This window comes from Stomoxys calcitrans, chromosome 1, assembly GCF_963082655.1.
Source record: "Stomoxys calcitrans chromosome 1, idStoCalc2.1, whole genome shotgun sequence".
Classification (NCBI taxonomy): Eukaryota; Metazoa; Arthropoda; class Insecta; order Diptera; family Muscidae; genus Stomoxys; species Stomoxys calcitrans.
This window is the reverse complement of record NC_081552.1, coordinates 147,233,499-147,253,725: the sequence shown is the minus strand read 5'-3', so window position 1 is coordinate 147,253,725 and position 20,227 is coordinate 147,233,499. Positions and strand designations below refer to the sequence as shown.

The 20,227-nt window shown below is 37.2% G+C and overlaps 1 protein-coding gene across 1 annotated transcript; it reads right to left on the bottom strand.

Moving 5' to 3' along the window:
* Nucleotides 1–18,538: 18,538 nt before the first annotated feature.
* Nucleotides 18,539–19,931, bottom strand: LOC131994069 (uncharacterized). The gene is made up of 2 exons (XM_059360274.1): nucleotides 19,693–19,931; nucleotides 18,539–19,582 (listed from the first exon to the last, which is right to left on the bottom strand). Exon 2 carries the CDS (start codon nucleotides 19,472–19,474, stop codon nucleotides 18,647–18,649), a length of 828 nt encoding a protein of 275 aa, XP_059216257.1. The 5' UTR covers nucleotides 19,475–19,582; nucleotides 19,693–19,931; the 3' UTR covers nucleotides 18,539–18,646.
* Between the last annotated feature and the right edge of the window lie 296 nt (nucleotides 19,932–20,227).

Sequence of the window (20,227 nt, the reverse complement as noted above, 5' to 3'; positions counted from 1 at the left end):
CAGTTCGGATTTGGTTATAGCTGCCATAAATACATATGTATGATATATAGTCATTGTATATTCGTCCATAATGTGATTAGTTGTTAATCGATTCACAAGAAATTTGGCACAAAAAAAATTCCCTTATAATTCCGGACATAGCTTGCTCGCGCCCGAGGCAGATTTTGCCATTCTCAAAGAAGGCGTTCATCTCCTTTCACTGCAAGACTGTTCGTGACCTTATTGTCCTGGTTGTTATTGCCCTTATGGCAATTTTACTATCGGTAAAGATGTTCACACCCGACGTCCTCGCGTTAGCACCACACCACTTTACGCCCGGATCTCCGCCTGCAGGACCGTATTATGGTCAGGCAGTCTAAAACAGATCTTAGTTCCTGGGTTCTCAATGTATACCCCCAGGCCCTCTCTGTCTTCTAGCTGTGATCCATCCGTGTAACATGATTTTCCAGATGGCAATACTAGGGTTCCGTCAATCCAAGACTGCGCCGATGGCAGCAGAGCGTCGCACTCGACTTCAAGGTTCATCTCAGGTATCCGGTCGGAAACCTCTTCCCTTCCTTCCAGGTTTCCTATCGTCGCCTCGATTATACCGCAATGGTATGAGCTGCTCCCATCCTCCTATCGCCTTAAGTCTCATAGCCGTAGTGGCTGGCTCACGTTTAATCTGTATGTCAATGGGTCGGATATTTAAAATAGTCCCCAGTGCCCTAGTGGGCGTGGTCCTCATCGCTCCGCCTATGCCAAGACAACATGTTCTCTGAACCTGTTGTATGGTCCTTTTTCTCCATGGCAGTCCACCAAACTACTGAGGCGCAAGTAAGTATTGGTCTAATCACGCTCTTGTACAGCCAGTAGACTATCCTCGGATTCAGGACCCATTTTGAGCCTACTGCCCGTCTACATAGTGCCCAATACCTGTGCGCCTTCTCAGTATGCTCCTGAACGGGACACTTCCAATTAAGTTTCCTGTCCAAGATGACACCTAAGTATTTGACCGTGTCAGATATCGAAATCGTCTTATTGAGGAAACGTGGTGCGTTAAATTGGCCCACCTTCGTCTTCCTCGTGAACAGGCATATTTCAGTCTTCTCTGGGTTAACATTGAGACCTCTGGGCCTAGCCCAGTCATATGCCATATGCAAGACCCTTTCGGCCCTTCCGCATAGCTCGATCGGATCCTTACCTCTTAGAAGTATTATAACATCGACTGCGTAGCAGACGGGTTCAAATCCCTCCTCAGTCAGCAACCGTAATAGGTCATTAATGGTGGTCACCCATAGGAGTGGCGATAACATGTTCCCTGTGGCGTGCCCTGTGCCACTTTCTACCTTATATTTATGTCATGGGGCACACAATTTATCCACTTGTTTCTTTAGCATGTGTTTTATCCAGTCTCTAAGGACCGGGTTCACCCGGTACTGGTCTAAGGATTGGATCAGTGTGTTTCTCCGCACATTGTTGAAAGACCCCACCATGGCAATGCATACCGCCAGTGTGTACGTTTTGGCATCGAAGGATTCTTCTATTTTATGCACATCCTGGTGCAGGGCAGTCTCCACCGACCTTTCCTTGACATAGGCATGCTGTTTGTATTTGAGCAGTTCGTTGGATGTCATACTCTTTATGATAGTGTCCACAATACGTTCCATAGTTTTAAGTAGAAAGGACGTAAGGCTTATGGGTCTGTAGGCCTTTGGTGTCGCATAACTTGCCTTGCCGGGCTTGGGTATAAACACCACCCTTGCCTCTTGCCAGGCTTTCGGAGTATATGATGGCTATCAGACGAGGCGCCAGATAGCCTGCCTCTTTCTGTACTAACGCTGGAAATATTCCATCAGGTCCGGGTGACTTAAATGATTTGAAGCTCCTCAAGGATTCCTTCACCATAAATTCCGTTATTATAAACCTTCGATTAACGTCATTATTTTTAGATTCCGGTGTCTTCGTGAGTCCCTTCGTATCCTGTGGAAAATGGGTTTTCATCAAAAGCCTCAACATGTCCTCCGTTGTCTCTGCTCTCACTCCCATGTCGTCTACTAAAGTTTCAGTTTGGACATGGGTTTTTGATAGAAAATTTTCTATCTTGGCGGCTTCATTAACGCTATCGACCTGTTCGCAGAAAAGCTTCCAGGAGGCACGTTTTGCCGCCCTGGTAATCTTTTTGTAGTCCTTGAGCTGTGCGTAATACACATCCCAATAATTAGCATAGAATAATTGGTAGTTGATATGGTTCAGTCCAGAAACTTTTTTTCGGGTCGTCCATGGGTCCTGAATTAAGGCAATATTTTCTCTATCAGAGTGTATGTAGCAGTCTCGCTGCGGAGGAGGTTTATCTGGATTACCTCAATCATTGGTCCTTCATTAAATGGGCATCGTCTGCTCCCTGTTCATTAGACGCCATTGACTTTCCTGTCACTGCACTGCACTGCCTGATGTCATCGTTTTAGGTTCTTTGCCTAGTCTAGTCTTCCGACTCTTTATAAAGTCAGTCAGTAAAGCTGTATTGGGTTTCCATTCCCTGTACTGCCTGCTCTTTCAATACTAGGATCTTTAAATACCTTAGCCTTCCAAATCTTAAGTAAATGGGCTTCTTGGGAGTAGGTGATGATACCATCATCGGATCCCTGTTCGTTGGGTTGCAGTGAGACTTCTGTCGCTGCGCTGCCTAATGTTTTAATATTAGGATCTTTACCTATCCCAGTATACCGTATCATTAAGTCGGTGATGGATCCGTCGTCGGGATCCTGTTTGTTAGGGTCTCTCGCCACTGCACGGCCTGATATTTTAGTATTAGGATATTTGCTTTGCCTAGTCTTTCCAATGTTGAGAGATGCCGTGATTGTCTCGTTGTTATAACTCAACGTAACATTTTCATTAGACCGGGCCCTAAAATTTCATTTAAATTTTTCCTAAATACAAAATTTCAATAAAAATTTTTCTATAAAATATATTTTAGTGATTTTTTTCTAAATACTATATTTCAGTGATAAATTTTCTCAAGACACACTTTTGCCCCGCCTACCTCGAAATTATTTTATAAAGCCAAAATTTCAATACAATTTATTGCGCTTGGTCAATGCATATTGCGACACTACATTTTAAATATTTTTATTATGCTTTCTGTCACAAATAGAAACAAAAACAAAATGAACAAGTAAAAGCGTGCAAAGTTCGGCCGGGCCGAATCTTATATACCCTCCACCATGGATCGCATTTGTCGAGTTCTTTTTCCGGCATCTCTTCTTAGGCAAAAAAGGATATAAGAAAAGAGTTGATCTGCTATTAAAACGATATCAAGATATGGTCCGACTCGGACCACAATTAAATTATATGTTGGAGACCTGTGTAGAATTTCAGCCAATTCGTATAAGAATTGCGCCCATTGGGGCTCACGAAGTAAAATAGAGAGAACGATTTATATGGGATCTGTATCGGGCTATAGACCGATATATTTCAGGTTATGGGGTCAAGAAGTCAAGATCCCAGATCGGATTATATGGCAGCTATATCAGGTTATGAATCGATTTAAACCATACTTGGCACAGTTGTTGGGTATCACAACAAAACACGTCGTGCGAAATTCCATTCTAATCGGATAAGAATTGCGCCCTCTAGAGGCTCAAGAAGTCAAGACCCAAGATCGGATTATATGGCAGCTATATCAGGTTATGGACCGATTTGAACCATACTAGGCACAGTTATTGGATATAATAACAAAACACGTCGTGCAAAATTTCATTCCAATCGGATAAGAATTGCGCACGCTAGAGGCTCAAGTAGTCAAGACCCAAGATCGGTTTATATGGCAGCTATATCAGGTTATGAATCGATTTAAACCATACTTGGCACAGTTGTTGGGTATCACAACAAAACACGTCGTGCGAAATTCCATTCTAATCGGATAAGAATTGCGCCCTCTAGAGGCTCAAGAAGTCAAGACCCAAGATCGGTTTATATGGCAGCTATATCAGGTTATGGACCCATTTGAACTATACTTGGCACAGCTGTTGGATATCATAACAAAACACGTCGTGCAAAATTTCATCCCAATCGGATAAGAATTGCGCACTCTAGAGGCTCAAGAAGTCAAGACCCAAGATCGGTTTATATGGCAGCTATATCAAAACATGGACCGATATGGCCCATTTGCAATACCAACCGACCTACACTAATAAGAAGTGTTTGTGCAAAATTTCAAGCGGCTAGCTTTACTCCTTCGGAAGTTAGCGTGCTTTCGACAGACAGACGGACGGACGGACGGACATGGCTAGATCGACATAAAATGTCGCGACGATCAAGAATATATATACTTTATGGGGTCTCAGACGAATATTTCGAGTAGTTACAAACAGAATGACGAAATTAGTATACCCCCCATCTTATGGTGGAGGGTATAAAAACCAGAAAATAAAATACAAAATGAAGTATTTTCTCAAGTTTTTTGCCCGGTAGGGCGAGATCATCAAATTTTACAATTTTTGTTTGTTTGTCTTTCGAGGCGAGCTGAATGGTCGAAAATGCAAATGGAAAAGGAAAGCCAAAGGTAGCAACACACACCAACCACTATGGGACGCGTTTCGTTTTTGGTTAGAAGACTTTTTAACCATATTAGGTGTGATGGCTTCAAGGGCCGTGCGTTGGTATATTGTATTTAAATCGAATTCATTGCGAAAACGCATCTATGATACAATTACCACATTAACCAAGCTCGACAACCCTGCGTAATAGCTGTACTTTTTTCAATGCATTTATTTTTGGGTAATGGCAAACATTCTGTCTGTGATAAATTACACTTTCTTCCGTACCACACATGATCTTTGTGCATCTGTTGGAAGTTGTATTGATGGCTTCGAACGCTAAGACAACGGCATTGGCTCTCGCCGTTGCTCCGTGGTCCCAGGTTCGAATTCTGGGACCACGATAGAACTTGAAAGACATTTTTTTTCTAAAGGTAAAATTTCAACGAAATATGTCTAAAGGCAAATGTGTCTCAGGCCCGGGCATCTCCGAATTTTTTTTTAAAGAAAGATTTCGATAAATTTCAATAACATCCTTTCAAGTGAACACATTTTCCTAAATTTTTTTATAGACAATTTTAATAAATATTTTTAAGGACACAATTTTAACTTATTACGCTTGATCCTTGACTCTCTTGTCTAATTTGGATGAAATTTCATATATTCATAATTTAAAGCGTTTATATTGACGTAGTCATTTTTTTAAGTTTCTTTAACTACAAAAAAAAATAATGTAAACATTTTTGAAAAAAAAAAATTCTTTTTATTTCCTAAGCCACAATGTATTTACAACAAGAAAATCATGCTTTTAATATTTTATAACCATTACTGAAGAAAGGTGGATTTAATTCCATTGAGATAAAATAGCACCTGCTGATTTATCGCCATAAATTTATTTTTTAAGTATAGAAACCATCAAATGCAAAATTTTTGTATATAAAAAATTGCCGAATTTCAACAAATCAATTTCCCCCAAAACATGACACTATATCACGTCATAAATTGTTTTTAACAATTTTTAGTCGTCCACTCTACGGTAATCCCAATATCATTAGGATACATCTTTCCTAGCTCGAGCTGGAATTATTCCAAGACAGCTCCATTCTTAGATATATTTCCACCCTTTCGTATTTAATGGGTTAGTGACATTTTCTTTAAAGACCGAGTAACCCAGATGTACACTTTAAAATAATTATTTCAAATGAAACCATTCTTTTTTTTCCTTGGGATTTCACAATACAGCATTTAAAGCAATTGATACGGTACTCATAGTGAGTTAAGATCGAAATCTATTAGTCAATAACAAGCAGCCCTGATTCTGGTAGAAATTTGTAAGTTCTGTAGACTTTGACCGTAGAGTTGGGCACAGTGAAATAATTTTTAAAAAAATTTAAAATTTACATTTTGAATTAATGATTTTCTTCAAAAAAATCTTTTTGCAATGAAAAGATAACAATGACATGAACTTAATACCCACCTTAAGTAAGGAAGTGTGTTAAAATAATATTAGTCGGCAGACTTTTATCTTTGAGAATAAAATTTTATATTGCACTTATGGTTTTCGCTAGGTCATTTGACATCAATTATCTATTTATTACATCTACAGAGAAAAAATTAGTGGGCAAAGTAAGAAAAAAGTTTCCAACTGCAATAACGTGGAAATCTCCTTGCATTTCGTATTTCTCATTTCTAGTTCTATCACCTTTTCTTTTCCAATAAATTAGGAAAACTTTAGGACTTATAAGGAAATGATGCAAATTATAGCCATATAGGACAATAGTTGGATGCAATCTTTTCCTTCAAAATCGGATTTTCGATCGATTGTAATAAAGTTCGAAGGTGGATTAATGAAAGTGGTCACACGCGAAAGGCTGAAAACAGCCGGCCAGTTGACGGCATTAAAATGTAATTTCTGTGTTTACATTCTCATCAAACTTCCACATTTTTTGCACGTTCTCTTTGTTTGAGTTTCTCTTTCTCTTATTTAACTGGCACAAACGAGAGCGAGTTTCTTTGGTTGTGTTGAGAACAATGCCAATTTTGAAATGACATATTGATGACAAGATGGCGGATTGCACCATATGATATGTAGTTGTTAAACAAATGAGGCCACCTTTAATTGTTTAGCCATGGAAGGAGAAATAAGTATCACCATTAAAGTAGAACGTAGATGGCTCATAGTAAAAATTGGTCAAAAATTTTTTTTTTTTATTTTTGAAATATTTAACATTTATTGTTCCTTAATTTTTTAATTTGTTTGCGTAAAATTTTATGGAAATAAAAGTAATTTAAAACCAATCGACCAACACAAACAATAACCTGTTGAAACCATAAAACTAGTTTGAGATCTAATTAAAATGTGCGCAAAAGAACAAATTTCATCAAAATAATGAAGCTGATTTGCCGAAACTATCACTGTAAAACTAAGATATTCGCAAAGACAAATAGTGTGTTGGCAAGCCGTACAAAATTCAGCTCCGATTTTAACCACATGACTCCGCTGATGGGTCAATTCTTGCACCCAGTAGCGACGATAATTTTAAAAAAAAATTAAGGTATCTTTTCCAATTTCACAGTAACAGAAAAATTTTGGCAATTTTCGATTTTGAAAAAATAAAATCCTGACTACGTCCCTGGCCCCATATTTATGCATCATCCAATTTTCACTTTAAGAACCTTTGTCAGCGTATTTTTTTTTTTTTTGAACAAATTTTCTCTACATTTTGCACAATGTCTTTTCTACAGCTATAGCGACCATTTATATTTTCGTCCAATCCAATTTTCATTTTTAGAACCTTTGTCAGCGTATTTTTTTAACAGATTTTCTCTACATTTTGCACAATGTCTTTTTCTATAGTTATAGCTCCCATTTATATTTTCGTCCGATGTTGACTTATATTGCAATAATTTATTCATTTCTCGCTAAGGTTTTTCTTATGACTCCTCTGATCAGTAGTAAATTCCATAGCATTCTGTTTAGATTTAGATATAGCCCCCATATATCTATATCCCCCGATTTTCATTTTAAGGCCTTCTCAAAATTTTGCACAACGATTTCTTCTATGACTCCCATATCAAGTTTAAGCAAATTTTAATTTCAACGACTTAGCCTGCATACCCACTATGGTGTAGTTTATCAAAAGGTCGGCTTCGCCCCACTTAAGCCAGTGCTTACTTGTTTAATTTGGGATTTAGTTCATTTGGCAATAATTTTTGATATAGTATTTCACGGTTCTAACGACATTGGAGTATCTTTGATCTCTTCTAATAAGATATAAGCGTTTTTGTATGTGCAATTAGATATTAGATTAAATTATAAGCTGCTTAAAAAGCGAACACAATCGTCAGATATATTGAAAATTGTAGTTAGATGTCACTTAAAGAGTACGACACATTGCAACTGAGATTTATAAATTTTGTTTTCAATTGTGGGTGATATGCTGCGGCAATTAAATACTTCTGTCATCAAAATAAGCGCGACAGACAAAGGGTAGGGGAAACAACAAACAAGACCGGAAGTTTGGCCATAGCCAACCCGAGCTTGGAATGGAATTGTTGTCATTTGGGTATTATTTATTTATCGATTGTGCTATTGTTGATGTTATTTACATTGTCTCTCGGCCAGCATTCAGATTGTAATAAAACGCATATATTTTATTGGCGTGTTTTTGTTAGTTTTGACAATTATTACCTGTCTTGACTTGGCTCTATCAGCCAGCGAAGGTCAGCACACAGCGTTTTTGGCCGCTGCTGTTGTTGGGTTTTTGTTTGTTTTATCTAAGTAACGGACAAACATGGCTTGTTTGGCGTTGTTGGCTGATTTGTTACTTTTCGAACTTCGCGAACGTGAGTGTGAGAGAGAGCGTTATCTTTGAGTTGTGTTAGCCATAAAAAGGCACAAATAAAGTCAACAGCATCTTCACTTATGCTATTTGCGAACATTTGATGTAGTTTAGACATAAGAAGAGTCTTATCCACACTTACTTTGTCTTGCCGATATCGGTTCATAGCGAATATAGACGAATTTAACGGATGCTGGCTAAGAGCGAACATAAAGCAATGAGCCGTGAGTAATAAAACTTCTCACTTCGCGTGATGTTCAGATTTTCGAAGTTAAAGAAAATAGAGATGATTTGCCTCCGCAAAAAATGCTTTTGATAAAGTGTTTTTTCGAATGTCATAATTAATTAATTTCATGCCAATGTTAATAAAGCATAAACTTGAAACCATGACTTCGTATGGGTCACTCCATGCTCAGAAAAGACAACATTCGCATTCTATTAGTTTTATTCAGTTACAACGGCTAATGGCAGCTGGAACAAGACAGAGCTTGCTAAGTTCGGCGGGGCCGAGTCATATATTCCCTCCACCATGGATCGCATTTGTCGAGTTCTATGCGCGGTATCTCTTTTTAGTCCAAGAAAGAATATTGAAAAAGAACTGTAATGCTATTGGAGCTATATCAAGTTATGGCCCGATTCGGACCATAAATGAATGCTGAACATTGTACAAGTCATTGTGTAATATTTCAGTACATTCGGATAAGAATTGCGCCTTGTGGGGGGCTCAAGAAGCAAAATCGGGAGATCGGTTTATATGGGAGCTGTATCAAGCTATTTATCGATTCTGACCATATTAGACACGTATGCTGAAGGTCATGAGAGAAGCCGTTGTACAAAATTTCGGATGAGAATTATGCCCTCTAAAGGCTCAAGAAGAAAAAAAAGCCTTGTACAACCGAGCAGATAAAGAACATGGAAAAAGTTTGGAACCACAACTTTGAGATAGTCAGTAACTTTATCTACCTCGGCACCGCCGTAACCGAAACGAATGACACCAGTTTTGAGATAAAGCGAAGAATAATACCGGCAAACAGATGCTACTTTGGACTAAGTAAGCAGTTTAGAAACAAGGTCACCTCTCGACAGACGAGGACCACACTTTATAAGACACTGATACTACCCGTGCTGTTATATGGTTTTGAAGCATGGGTACTTGTGAAAGCAGATGAGGCAGTGCTTGGAGTATTTGAGAGAAAGATTCTTCGTAAAATATATGGACCAATTTGCGTTAACGGAGAATATAGGCTACGTATGAACCACGAGCTGTATGACGACGATAGCATAGTTACACGCATCAAAATACAACGGCTGCGTTGGCTAGGACATGTTGTCAGAATGGATGAAGAAGCTCCAGCAAAGAAGTCTTTTGAAGGCAAACACGGTGGTACACGCAAACCGGGAAGACCAAAAGCCCGATGGAAAGATCAAGTTGTGGGAGACACCTCGAAACTTGGTGTCAGAGATTTTAGAATGAGCGCAGAAGATCAAGGCGCTTGAAACGCTATTCTATTGGGTTGCCCAAAAAGTAATTGCGGATTTTTAATATAGTCGGCGTTGACAATTTTTTCACAGCTTGTGACTCTGTAATTGCATTCTTTCTTCTGTCAGTTATCAGCTGCTACTTTTAGCTTGCTTTAGAAAAAAAGTGTAAAAAAAGTATATTTGATTAAAGTTCATTCTAAATCTTATTAAAAATGCATTTACCTTCTTTTAAAAAATCCGCAATTACTTTTTGGGCAACCCAATACGTTCGGCTAGTGGAAGAAATATTCCGTCATAGCCAATTAAAGTAAAGTAAGAGGCTCAAGGACAGACAGTAAGGAGTAAGAGGCTATGACAGCTATATCAGGTTATGAGCCGATTTGAACCATACTTAGCAAAGTTGTTGGAAGTGATACCAAAATACCACGTGCAAAGTTTGGGATGGACGGACGGACGGCGGACAGACGGAATACGAACAACTGTTTTAAGTACGGTCTAAATCCGTCCATAACCTGATATAGGTACCAAATAAACCGTTTGCTCGATTAGACTTTTTGGCCTTCTAGAGGGCGCAATTCTTATCCAATTTGCTTGAATTTTTGTTTATGTCGTTTTGGTATAACTTCCTACTACTTTTGGTATAACTTCCTACTACCCAGATCGGTTTATATGACAGCGATATCAGGTTATGGACCGATTTGAACCATACGTGGCACAGTTGTTGGATATTGTAACAAAACACGTCGTGCAAAATTTCATTTCAATCGGATAAGAATTGCGCACTCGAGAGGCTCAAGAAGTCAAGACCCAAGATCGGATTATATGGCAGCTATATCAAAATATGGACCGATATGGCCCATTTACAATACCAACCGACCAACTCTAATAAAAAGTATTTGTGCAAAATTTCAAGCGGCTAGGTTTACTCCTTCGGAAGTTAGCGTGCTTTCCACAGACACACGGACGGACGAACAAACAGACGGACGGACATGGCTAGATCGACATAAAATGTCGCAACGATCAAGAATATATATACTTTATGGGGTCCCAGTCGAATATTTCGAGTAGTTACAAACAGAATGACAAAATTAGTATACCCCCCATCCTAAGGTTGAGGGTAATCGAAATCGGCCAATTGGCAGCTCTTATGGGGGCTATATTAATATATAGACCGATTTCAACCAAATTCAGTACCGATGTCGAAGATCAAAATACAAACCATTGTACCAAATTCACGCCAAATCAGATAATAAATGGAATTGGGCTTTATATAAATACAGACCGATCTAAACAATATTCGGCACAAAAGTCGGGGTTTTAGCACAAATTATTGTATCAATTTTCAACCAAATCGGGTAATAAATGTGGCTTTTATGGGCCTGAGACCTAAAATAGAGAGATCGGTCCAAGTAGGAGCTACATCGAGATATAGTCTGTAGGGTGACTTGTCGCTGGTTTTCTGCTTTCTGCTTTATATTTTTTTTGCTACAATTTAGCTACAAATTTTGTTCTATTTTTTCTTATTTTCTATTTTTTTTATTTTTTTTTTTTTCTTTTCACGCGTTTGAATAACATCAGGCGTTAGAACAATAAAATTTATTTCGACCGGTCCGGGATTCGAACCTGGGCTTCCGGATTGCAAGGCGACGTCACTAACCGCTAGGCTATTCCTATAGTGTGGGTGGGTCTGTCGGAGTTGTGGTTTTTCTCCAAGTGCTTGTATAGGACCTCCGTGGGGCTTGATCTGGGCCTTGAGATCCATATTAGCATTGGCTTGATTGTGTTGAGGAAGGTTTTATTTTTGTATTGGTTTTTAGTACGTATACGTATACGCAGTTCCCGCAACAATTTAACGAAAATTAGCTGAATTAGCGCATTATTTCCAAGGCTTTTTATTTTATAAATAGAAGTTAGGCTCATTGAAATTGTCTATTTCAATAAATTTTCTGGAGCCATTTAAGTGGTGAGACTATTGAATCCCGTCGCTAATGATTTTTTTTAGATTCTATTTTTTTTGTTGTTTTTTTTGCTTTTTTTTCTTTTTGATTTTTTTTTTGCTTCAGCAATATATTTTTTTTCTGCTGCACTTATTGGAGCCTTTTACTATTGCATCTTGACTGCTCCTGCTGCAATTTTTTTTTGGAACTTTTAACCTTTTTTTTGGTTGATCCCCATTCGCCTGGCTGGACTAGCTTTGTCTGAGATTGATGTTAGCTGTTTGGACCATCAAAGGCCGATTCTTTTTTTTTGGGAACGGGAAACCCTCATCGACAAACCCGCATATCCTTTCGATGATGAATTTGGGAGAAATTCGCCGACGGCTTTTGGGCATTTCATCGAGTAATTTGTGAAGATTGTGGAAACTTGGCCCTGCGTCTGGTTACCAGACCAAGAAGTGTTTTAGAAAGTGTAAAATTTTGTTGACTAAGTCTCTCAAACGTCCAGAACTAAAATTTTTAAGGAGAATATATCAAAATTGGTTAAAGACAAAAAAAAAAAAAAAAAAGTATTATTTAAAGTAAAAATAGCTATAAATATTGATAGGAAAAAAATTAGAACTCAAACTTTTGTAAGTGTTGTGCAATTTCAATGGTAAAAAGAAAAAGTCTAGAGACAAATAAAATAAAGAAAAATAGCTAAAACTGTTGTGCTAAAAATTAAAATTTTTTTTAAAAAGAAAGTAAAAGACAGTGGTTAAAGACAAAAAAAAAAAAAGGAAAAAAACATAGACATTGAATGCGTGAGTGTGTAAGTGCTTTGTTGCTGATTTCACCAATTTCCTGTCCATATCTGCTTTTAAATACCTCCTTGGAATCGCTGTGTTGGTAAATATCCCGGAACCGGAACACTTGAAAGATCTTTCAACGGGGGACATTTTTCAAAGTGAGTAATTAAACACCCTTTTTGATTAGATTTTAATACCCACCGAAGTTCAACGTGGTATTCACCTTGTTTTTTTGGTGTAACTAAGCAAATATCATTCAAAGTGATCAAATGGCCGCTTAGCCATCATCCCATCAAGTGGTTGGTTGGCTCAGTGGTGGGGGTCGCTGACTCTGAAGCGAGAGGTCGTGGGATCGAGCCCGGGTTCGGTCATTTAATTTTTCTTTTCAAAATTTATTTTTTTTTGTCTAATTAATTAATTAGATTAATTAATTTTTGTTTTTTTTTAAATAATTCCATTTTGGTTTGGATGATATTTGTTTGGTAACTCTCGTGGGTAAGGCAGTATATGGGAGGAAGAGAAAGCACTTGGTGCACTTTAATGTACCATACAGAGAAATAATTCTGATTAAAGCTACATACATACATCCAATGCATTTCGAATGTAATCCACCACGGCACAGTGGGTCGCAGGTTCATATCCCCGAACCAGAATGAAATTTTAAATGGATTTTCATTCTTAATTAAAGTTTTTGCCATTAACTTTTCTTTTACATTTTCTTTTATTTTTAAATTTTGCATGCACATGTGATTTAAATTAACCCCATGATATCCGAATGGGATATATTTCTTTCAGCTTTTTTTTTTTTTTTTTTTTTTTTTTTTTTTTTTTTCTTTGAAATTGCACATACACCGGTTAGGTTTATTTGTCATTTAGCTAGGCTGTTAGCCTTTTAGTTTTGTTTCCTGTTTTTAAAGTAAAGGGATAGTTGTTTTTAGAATCATTGTTGCCTAAATTATTATTGGACTAGTTGCTATCTAAATAATTATTGTTACTTGAATTAGATTTGGTCTAGGCCACAATGAACGTCAATTATCTGGAAATTGTTTTAATGAATTTATTAATGCTGTTTAGGATTAAGGTTATGTGAAAGTTCAAGTTAGCTTTTTCTAGAATTTTAATGGATTATTTTGGATTTTGTTTAATAAACAACATAATGAATATTAGCTAAATTTCCGTTTTGTGATTCCGGGGCTACAAACATTTGAAGGGTAGGTACAGTGGGACCAATGGATAAATATGATATAACTTTGGGTTTTAGTCCTGGTCATGGATGGGCGGGCGTATTACGATGTGAACATCTCTGCATCGGTGGTAGACAAAACCCTCTCTTGAAAATTCCCCCTTTTTTTACTTTCCTCTCTCTATTTCTCTCTCCCTCTCTTCTATCTTTCGCACGCACACTTTTAAAATAATATAGTGTAGACATCCCATAGTTTGAGTTTTCAGCCTTAAAGAACCTCCCCATTGCCGACGAGACAGAAGCCGGAAGCTAGCTGCGTGCTGCTGATTTCAGCTCAAACATTTCAGACCATCTTGGGGTTTACTAGACCTAGCGTTGTATGCTACATTATATTTTGGCGCCCAACGTGGGGCCCGACACACAAATTATTCATTATTTTTTTTTCCATCTTTGGGTTTTATTCCAAATAGGCAGTGTGGGTCCTTAACTATATTTCATTTTCCCTCTAGAGATCTTTTTTTTTTCAGTTTATATCTATCGGTTGGTTGTTGTATAGGTTTGGAAGCTGTCTATGGATTTGAAAGCTATTGTCAGGCCGACCTATTCGCAACTCATCCCCCAATCTATCCCTTTGTATTTTCAACATTGACTTCTCTTTAATCTGGAAATGCTGTCATTGGACTTTTTTTTTGCTAGTGCCAGACCGGTTAGGGTGCTGTTAATGATGTTGATACCCTAAATATTCTTTTAGTTTAGTCCGGAATAGACTATTTGTCTTAAGTTCAAATTAGTACCGTCTAAACTCAACTCTTGCTTCTTCTTTTCTATTTCTTCTGAATTTTAAGAGATTGGTGATTTTTCTACTTTTTTTTATACCCTTCAAAAGTTTTTGATTTCCCCGGGATCAGGAAAGAGCTATTTCTTGGTGGTTTTACTGTATATTTTTTATTTATATTTGAACGAAGTCGAAATATTGTGGCAGTTACTTAGAATTTGTAGTCGGATTCGAATAGAGAAGGTCGATCAATACTATAACTTTTTTTTTTGCGTACATTTTGGTTTTTATAATGCCTTTACGTCATAGTTCGGAAGATTTGTCGAACACTGGTCGTCATCCAGAGTGCGGAATATGTTGTACATCGGTGGCTAAGGCGGCCTATTCTTACACTACAGCTTGTGGACACGTATTTCATAAGTCATGTCTCACAAATCACACTAAGACGTGCCCCAATTGCCCTGTTTGTGACACCGTTTTGACTTCACTTAGTATGTCCACAGCGGCACATGCAGGAATTGCTCCATCACCCATGGGTACCAGGTCACAGACACAAAGAGCTAGGGAATTTGATTCTTCTCGAGCTGGGATTCAAAATACGACTTAGTAGTAGTATCACTTTATTTCTTCTTAATAATTGGTACAATTCAAAATTTTCTTAAATATAAATGTAATTTTAATTACAATTGGGCAAAACAAAAAAATAAAGTGGATTCACGACTATGACATTATGTCGTCAGTCGGTAAAAATATGTACATTTACTTATATGTTAAAGAGAGCATATATTCTTGTTTCTTGTTTGTTTGGCTTTTTCGTTATGTTTTGTTTTAATTGTATTCATTAAGTATAAGTTTTCGATATCTAAGCGCCGATATAAGATAAGACACTAATTTTTTCCAATCAGCCCCATCATGTCCATCTAGTATTGATACGATTTCGTGTTGTTGAAGGTGGGGTTTACCAAATATTTGTATTCTAATTTCTCTGAGAATTGGACAGTTACCGAGAAAGTGCTGAAGTGTTTCCTTTTCATTTATATTGCAAATAGTACAGTTGTTGTTTTCATCTGTGCCTGATATATAACGATTTCCACTAAGACAAATTAGGTCGCACCTTGCTTTAAAAATCCAGGAGATTTCTTGTCTGTTGAAATTACCATTGAAATAACATGTGCCTCGTGTTAGATCTAAGTGTTTATAGATACGTGAGTTACTTTGCCGTGCTCTACGCAAATCCTTTGTTCTGTTATTGGTTGCTACACGTTCTATAAGAGCCGCTTCCATAAATTTCCAGACATTTGGTGAAATATTTTCCTCTATTGTCTGCATATCCAGTTCGGTTAATAAATCATTTAAGGATCTAACCCAAAATAGCTGTTTCCGAATTATTATTTTACTTAATTGACACGGTAACCTTTCTTGGTTATATTGAAACAATGTCCTCCAAATATAATTTAAGTGCAGTTTAAGTGTATAAATGTGGCCAGCATCAAGACCTGTTTCAATTGAAATAGCGTAGTTTGGTGTTGATTCAGGTAATCTCAGAACACGTTTTAGAAAAAATCGTTGTAGTTTATCTACTTCGTCAAAATGTAAATGGCCCCACACTTGCGCAGCATATGATTGGATTGCCCTGCACACAGCTTGATACATGTTCCACTTTTGGGCCAAGGGCACCTCATCTTTATTTATAAAATTCTTCCATGTGACGTTTATGGCACTCTTCGATTGGCTATTTCGATTTTGTATATGTTTTAAAAAGGACATTTGTGGCGTTACAATTACTCCAAGGTAGTTATATTGTGAAACTATCTCAATTTGTTCTCCTTTAAAAACCCATTTTTCTTGTTCGGCTAATCTGCCTCCTTTTCGAAATACAATTATCTTCGACTTTGCCATGTTGACCGTTAAATTCCATTTAGAGCAATACTTTTCTAAATTCGTTATCATAAGTTGAAGTATCTGTTTATCCTCAGCCAAAATAACGATATCGTCGGCGTATAGCAATAATCTTATATTCAAGCCCTCTATATACAAGCCACCTTTTAAAAAATCATGGAGGTCATTGAGATATAACGCGAAAAGCAGCGGGGATAACAGACAGCCTTGTTTCACGCCCGATAATGTATCAAAATATTCAGATATTTCCTCACCTGCCCAAACTGCTGATTTTGTGTTTTTATAAATGCTTTCTACCATTTTAACAAATTTATAGGAAATACCAAGTTCATGTAGTTTATAAATTAGTAGACTTCGACTGACATTATCAAATGCAGCCTTGAAGTCAACGAAGAAGGCATATACTTTCTTTTTTTCTGCCATCTTGATATTAACTATTGCAGCAAGGTTATAAATGTTGTCTGCGGCTGAATAATTTCTGCGAAATCCAGCCTGATATTCCAGCAGTAACTTTCGTGTTTCAATCCAGGTAATAAGCCTTTCATTGAGGATTCCCATGAAGATTTTAGCAACGCAGTTCATAAAGGAGATTCCTCTATAATTCGAAACATCACTAAGACAACCTTTTTTGTGGATCGGGAATATTATGGTCTTTATAAATGTATCTTCCACATCTGCATTTTCATACACTTTGTTGTATCCACGAGCTAATTCCGATAGAAACCCTTCAGTGGCGTGTATGAAAAATTCATACGGAATTCTGTCCTCCCCTGGCGCTTTGTGCAGTTTAACATTTTGTAGCATATCTTTAACTTCGTCCACTGTAATTTCCATATCCAACAAGTGGTCTGTTGCTAGCATTGGGGCATATAGTATTGGTAATGAAGTCTGCTCAGGATTCAAAAGCCGTATGAAGTAGTCTTTTAACATGTCGACTGAGATTTTATGACTTATTTTAAGCTCTTGATTATTTATTTCTTTTACTAGCTTCCACCATTCTTTGCCATTTTTAATATTGTTAATTTTTTCATTAATGAGACAAAAGTACCTACGTTTGCTCATCTCACATACTTCTTTGTACTTCTTTTTTGCGCTTAAGTATTTTTGCTTCTGTATTTCATTGTTATTTTTTCTAAATTTGCGCAAGTTTTCAAAAACCTTTCTTCTGGCCCAATGACATGTTTCATTGAACCATTTCATCTTTGGTGTGAATTTTGACGTGATTGTCGCTTCTGATGATGCTGTTATAACTCCAGTCAAATCTTTTAGACATATTCTTTCATTGTTTTCCAGAATAGTTTGCAAATTTCTATTAAGCTTGCTCTGGTAAATATATTTATCTGCATCCTTCCAGTGCAATTTAGGTAATAATTTCAACTTTTTTTCAGCATTATTCGGCGAGTTTAATTCCAATGTTAGAACTATTGGTAGATGGTCAGACCATATTTTTTCATCAACATGAAAGCCTTCCACATATTTCAACAAAGATTGAGATACTGAACAGATATCATTCACAGATTCCCCAACAGTACTAATAAACGTAAGATTCCCATTTTCATCACCTCTGGTTTGCCCATTTAGAATCATCAGATTATTTTCGTTGCAGAATTCCAAATATGTTCGGCCCTTTGCATTTATTTCCTCATCTTTGGATTTTCTTATTGCTTTTCCAGCAGGAAATAGCTCTCTATATAGTGGAGCAATATCTTGCTGTAAATTGCCTATACGTATATTTAAGTCTCCGATTAGAATGTAATTATCGCAATCTGACTGTTCCACGAAGTTCTTAACAATCGAGTAATCATTAGACCAGTTTGCGCTTCTCAGATATAATGGTATTATTCGCAGCGTGGAGTAGGCAGTTTTGATATGCAAGCATTGTACTTCATTGGTGCTATGAAAGTGGTAGCTGATGTTATATTTTGTTAATGACCTTTTTACACCTATCATAACTCCACCAATTGCCCTTCCAAATCGGCTTAATCTTGTAGCATTTATCCAGTTTATACAATGATCGGGAAAGTATTTTTCTGCCTGTCTTGTATTTTCCATGATAAGATGGGTTTCCAATAGAATAATAATATCGAATTCATTTAAATACGTAAAAAAGTGGATACAAATATTTATTAGACAATCCATTGATGTTATAGGAGATTATCTTAAGTTTAAAGCTGTTTTTATTATCATGGGGAATTTTTATTTTATCTTTAGCGCGCCTTGTTTTTAGTTTTTTGAATTAATTTTCTCAAAAATGTTGTTAAAGCAAGTTGTACGTATATCTTCTCCGTACAATGACTTGAGAACGGATTCGGCTTTTTCACGTCCACACATTAGATTACTACGACTGTCCCAGGTGAACCATTTGGTATTGATCTTCATTCTGTCCTCTCTTACAATAATTTTAAACTTTTTAGATTCGTTTAAAATTTCCTTTCTGACCATTAACATGGCTACTTTGTTCTTCTGCCTTCTTGGATTAAGGTCTCGATCTATCGAAATGGATGTACCTGCTAAATTTCTTGTATTTCGGAGCACTTCCATTGCATTACTCTCATTTCCAAAATCGGCAATTACGGTTTGCGTACCATTTCGTTCGAAAATTGTGCGGGCTGATGTGATTGTAGGCGAGATATTCAATCTTTCCGTGCATATCTGCATAACAGCATTTAGCGGTGGTTTTATGTTTGATATTCCTTTGAAAATGAGTCTTGAGTTCGATATTTGGTGTTCCAGCCAACGTAAACTATCTTCACCTTCCTGCATTTTGACCCTCAATGTGCTTATCTCATCTTTCAACATTTGATTTTCAGCTTTTAGTTGTGCAATTTCGGCTTTGGCAGCTAATACTCCATCTTTTACTTCTTCTATATCTTGTTTTGTAGGAAGATTGGCAAGCTTTTCCTCCAACAGTCCATTCATTGTAGTTTTCATTAACTCCATCAAATCACTTACGTCCATATTTCCTACAGGTTTCTTCGCCATGTTGTTTATCTCTGGTGATGTTTCTAACAATTTTCGCTTTGGTTGCTGATAACTGGATGTGTTTTGCATACCTTTTTAGTAAAATAGTTCTAAATATATTCTCCACTACCGGTGATATTTTTCGAACCCTGACTTTTGGCTTTCAAAGTGTTAACGGCTAATTAGAACTTTGCAGCACTTTTCAGTGTTGGTAATCGAAATCACATACGAAACACACCACAACAGAAATGTCAAACATACCAGCTGATTATTGTTTTGTACAGAGTGCTGAATAATATTGCTCTCACCGGTTAACAGCAAAAATTTCTTCTTTCCAGTGTTTGGCTTTATTTTACCAAAATTTTTAATTTTTAAATTGCGAAAAATGGCGAACCGTGTAAAAAGCAAAGTCCCACAAACGTTCACCGAGGTTCTCCAGATTCCGGGGCAAAAATTTAACGTCTTTTGGAGGCAGGCCAACCACTGCTACAGGAAAGGGATAAGTTTTTTCAGGAGCACCAACAAAACGCGTAAGTTCTCTTTAACAGTGTAGATGGCAACTACACGACTTCTCCTTCTGGTATTCAAAATACGACTTCTCCTCACAGTAATGAGGAAGCAGATGTAGCTGCGACTGTAATGAATCAGGGTGATAACCCGTCTACTTCCCAGAATTTTGATGCCGGTCAGACTGATCCAATTAGGAGCATGGTTGAAGAGGCAGTGAGGGCACAGCATGATGAGCTGTTGGCGACTGTTAGTCAAAGATTGTCGAGTCTCATCGAGACTAATTTGGCTGCAGGCTTTAGTAGGTTGAATACTGTTCCCCAGGACAATATTTCG

Excerpts from the sequence above, each read along its gene's own strand:
- LOC131994069 (XM_059360274.1), bottom strand. The coding sequence starts at position 19,474 with ATGCAAAACACATCCAGTTATCAGCAACCAAAGCGAAAATTGTTAGAA.